Below are 3641 nucleotides of genomic sequence, written 5' to 3'. Positions count from 1 at the left end.
GCACTTACATCAAAGTAAAGGAAAAAAGAGTTGAAAATGTAGACAAAAACCGAAAAATGCGCAAATATGATTAATGGTGGAAGAAATATTGTCACAAAAAGAAGCAAAATATAATTTTAAATGATGACTAGTTCATGTATCAAAGAAAAAAACATCACATCACTAACAAACGTCTAATCTAAAAAATATAAAATTTGAAAGTTTATGAAAATAACAACAAAAAAAAACTAAGAAACAGTAAAGTAAAGAACTAATTATTGTCCAAAAATAAAAACTAGTGCATAACACAATTTACAATTTTATTAAATAAAAAAGTTTAAGACCTTGAACATGATTTTGGTTTACCTTAACAGTAAACTATAAAGAAATAATGACACATAATGATCAATCAAATACCAACCACACTAAAATACGTATTAATAATAATAATAATTAGTATTTCATAATGTCCCATATTCAATTATAACATGACCTAAACATAACAAATCAAACGACTAATCACCCTATTACTATTTTTATACGTTCTACAAAACGATATGAGTCTGAGACCAAGAAACAAACAATAGTGCTAAACTTTGAAAGTTGAAACATGACAGAGTTGTAAAAGGTCAGCAAAGTACAAGAATTCATGAATTCCAAAATTTTCCATAAAAAGGAAAATACAACTTATACTTCTTTCAAAAGCTCAACACATAAATTGAAAACTCAAAAGAGAAATAATAGTAATAAAAAATAATGTTATATATCCATCCAATGTCATTTTATATAAAAATCAAAAATTAATTAGGTTACAAATAGTGGTCATAATCAATTTATTTGATTACCATAATTTGATCCTCCACCAAGTAATCCTCCACCACCACTAGTAGAAGCAGCATAAAGATGTTCATTGGTAGCAACAGCACCCAAATGTAAATCAGATAAATTTGGAAAATTATTATTATTATCTTTTGGTTCATCAAGACCTTGATCATATAAGAAACCTTTGAAAAGATGTCCACCAATTTTGACAACAGCTTGATATGCATATTCATCTTCACCTTCATCTACTGAAGTCACTCTTACACACTTGAATACAGCTGGTGCCCTCACTTGTCCTGGCAATGAACCTTTAAAACTTGCATCTATATAATGATTGATATACAAGTCAATGCATCTCATAAATTCTTAAAAAATATTGTTTACGATAAATAAAAGATTTTGAGAAACAATTGCATCATTTAATCATACTGATACACGCATTAAAACTCATTGCATTAGTACATAAGAGTAAATACACGTATTATTATTTTTTCTAATACACTCTACTAAACTATCCTACTAAAGTTTGGTAAAGTTCAGCCAAAATTGTTTGAATGTTAAAGATATTGTGAGATATGAGGGGGATGAAGAACATCATTTTTATATGACACCATTTTCCAAGAGATGACATTCCACACGTAGAAATAATGTGTACAACTAATATTTTTTAAAATCTTCAAAATATTACAAAGTAACCATGATTAGGGGACATTAAAGCATCATTTTATAGCTAATAAAGAAACAACTTCCGTTCCGTTCCATTTTAGTTGTCATATATACTAAAAATACTCGAGAATATTTCTCAATTTAAACAATCAAAGAAGAATTAATCAATATTTTTCAACTCTAGAATTAACTATTCTAGAATGAACAAACACAAGTAAATAAATATAGATTAAAGAATCAATAAGAAATATATTAGTCACATTACCCTCCTAATTAATTTTTCTTTAAAGGTTGTGCAAATAAACCAAGGGAGTATTTATGTATATGTCAATTTAGAGACTAACATAACTAAAACATAAGAATAAGTATTATCTTATGCTCGATAGAAAATACATATTTTAATTAATATACACATAATTCTAATCAGCTATCAAACGAATTCCCCAAAGTAACACATTATACCATCATCACACTTCCAAACCCAAACCTCTTAACAAAATGGTATGATCATGGCAAATACTAAACATTCTTGATAAGTTCAAAAACATGTCAAAAATGTAAATAGGAGGGTACCTTGATGACTGGAGCTAGTGTCAAAACTTCTTGGAGGTGTATTATTTGAAGTAGAAGTATGTGAAGCTGTTGTAGTTGTTTGAGAATTGACAAGTCTAGGTTTCTTAGCACTTGATGTTGATTGTGAAGAAGATCCAGCTGCTACAACATTCCTATTTGTTGTTGTTGATGCACCCATTAGTTGCCTCTCACGCCTTCTTGAAGCTGGTACCCAAGTACTCTTTACATGTGTGTTACAATCATAACCTCTACTCTTACAACAAGTTCTACATCTTCTATGTGTACAATCTTTTTTTGCTTGATTACCACAATCTTGACAAGTTGTTGATGAAATTGAACCCCCACCTCCAAGAATAATTTTGTTACTACTAGTGCTATTTTTAGTATAATTAGTAGTGGAATTTTGTTGTTGTTCATTTGAGAAGAACTGAAACCCACCATTATTTCCACCTCTATTATTTCTAACCAAATCTTGATCATCAAATGTAACCATGTTTGATAAAGGAGTAGCTGTGAGGAGTGGGATAACACCAACCCCAACACCAAGAGATGTGTTTGTAGTACATGTATTAGAGAGATTGGAGTTGTCATTACTATTACCATGTGGATCAAAATTGATTGTGTTTTCATGGTGTTGGTGAAAAGATGCTGGATGTACAACAAACATACCCATTTCTGTAGGTTGGAGGCCATAGTTGATCTGCATCTGTCTAGACGATGCTGATGCAGACCACATACCACTATGGCCTCCTATGGCGGTGGTGGTGGTACCAGCACCACCACCACCACCGCCACCACCAGCAACGTTGAAACCTAAAGAGAGGTCCCCAATAGCAGTAGCTGCTGATGTATTAGAAGAATTAGCTACCCAGTCTGCAAAAGCCCCAGAATCTGAACCCTGCAACAATCTCCTTGCAGTAGCCACAGCTGCAGACTCTTTAGAGAAAGAAATCTCTCACTAAAAAAAATAAAGTTTCTTCAAGTGAACAAATCTTCAACAAACATTTATTTATTTTTTTAATGAAGAAAAAAGAAACTAACAAGTGGGGTCTTGTTCTGAAATTCGTTTTTCAGAAGAAAGATCTATAGAAAAAAAAATTGTGTGACTTTAGGTCTATATTGCTCTAATAACTGACTGGTGATACAGATGACAGAACAGCTACTGAGTCTTTTTTTTTTGCTCTCTTCTTCTTTGCTGCTTCTGAGTTTCTTTACTGATACTATACTAATACTTCTTTCTTCTTCAACACAGACTCTGCCACATTAATTTCTCTTTATTTATTTTTTTCTTCAAAGAGAGAGGGACTTGTAAGCTAAAAATAAGCAAAAAAGGCAGCTACAATAACGACCTTTCCTCAGTTGGGCACTTACTTCTTCTTCTCCTTCATTTCTTGCACTATGCTATAATCAGTTTTTTTTTTTTTTTTTGCTCTGAAGCTTTACTTTTATCCTTCTCTCATTTTTCCAAAGGATTCTTTCTGTTTTATATACAAAAAAATAAATAAAAAATTAACTATATACTTCTATATAGGAAAATAAACTGATATTATTGGAGAGAGAACAGTTGAGGAGAAAAAGGGTAGGGTGGGGGGGGGGGGTTT

At 31.4% G+C, this 3641-nt stretch overlaps 1 protein-coding gene across 2 annotated transcripts; it reads right to left on the bottom strand.

Moving 5' to 3' along the window:
* Positions 1-717: 717 nt before the first annotated feature.
* On the bottom strand, positions 718-3617 carry LOC107002998 (protein LATERAL ROOT PRIMORDIUM 1). Of its 2 annotated transcripts, none has more exons than XM_015201221.2 (2): positions 2041-3617; positions 718-1097 (listed from the first exon to the last, which is right to left on the bottom strand). In XM_015201221.2, exons 1-2 carry the CDS (start codon positions 2774-2776, stop codon positions 808-810), a joined length of 1026 nt encoding a protein of 341 aa, XP_015056707.1. In that variant the 5' UTR covers positions 2777-3617; the 3' UTR covers positions 718-807. The 2 variants fall into 2 exon arrangements, with proteins under 2 accessions (XP_015056707.1, XP_015056706.1); XM_015201220.2 differs by having other exon boundaries at positions 718-1124; positions 2041-3613.
* Between the last annotated feature and the right edge of the window lie 24 nt (positions 3618-3641).

This window comes from Solanum pennellii, chromosome 11 (genome assembly GCF_001406875.1).
Source record: "Solanum pennellii chromosome 11, SPENNV200".
NCBI lineage: Eukaryota > Viridiplantae > Streptophyta > Magnoliopsida > Solanales > Solanaceae > Solanum > Solanum pennellii.
Note: the sequence above shows the minus strand (reverse complement) of the source record. Positions and strands in the feature narration are given on the sequence as shown.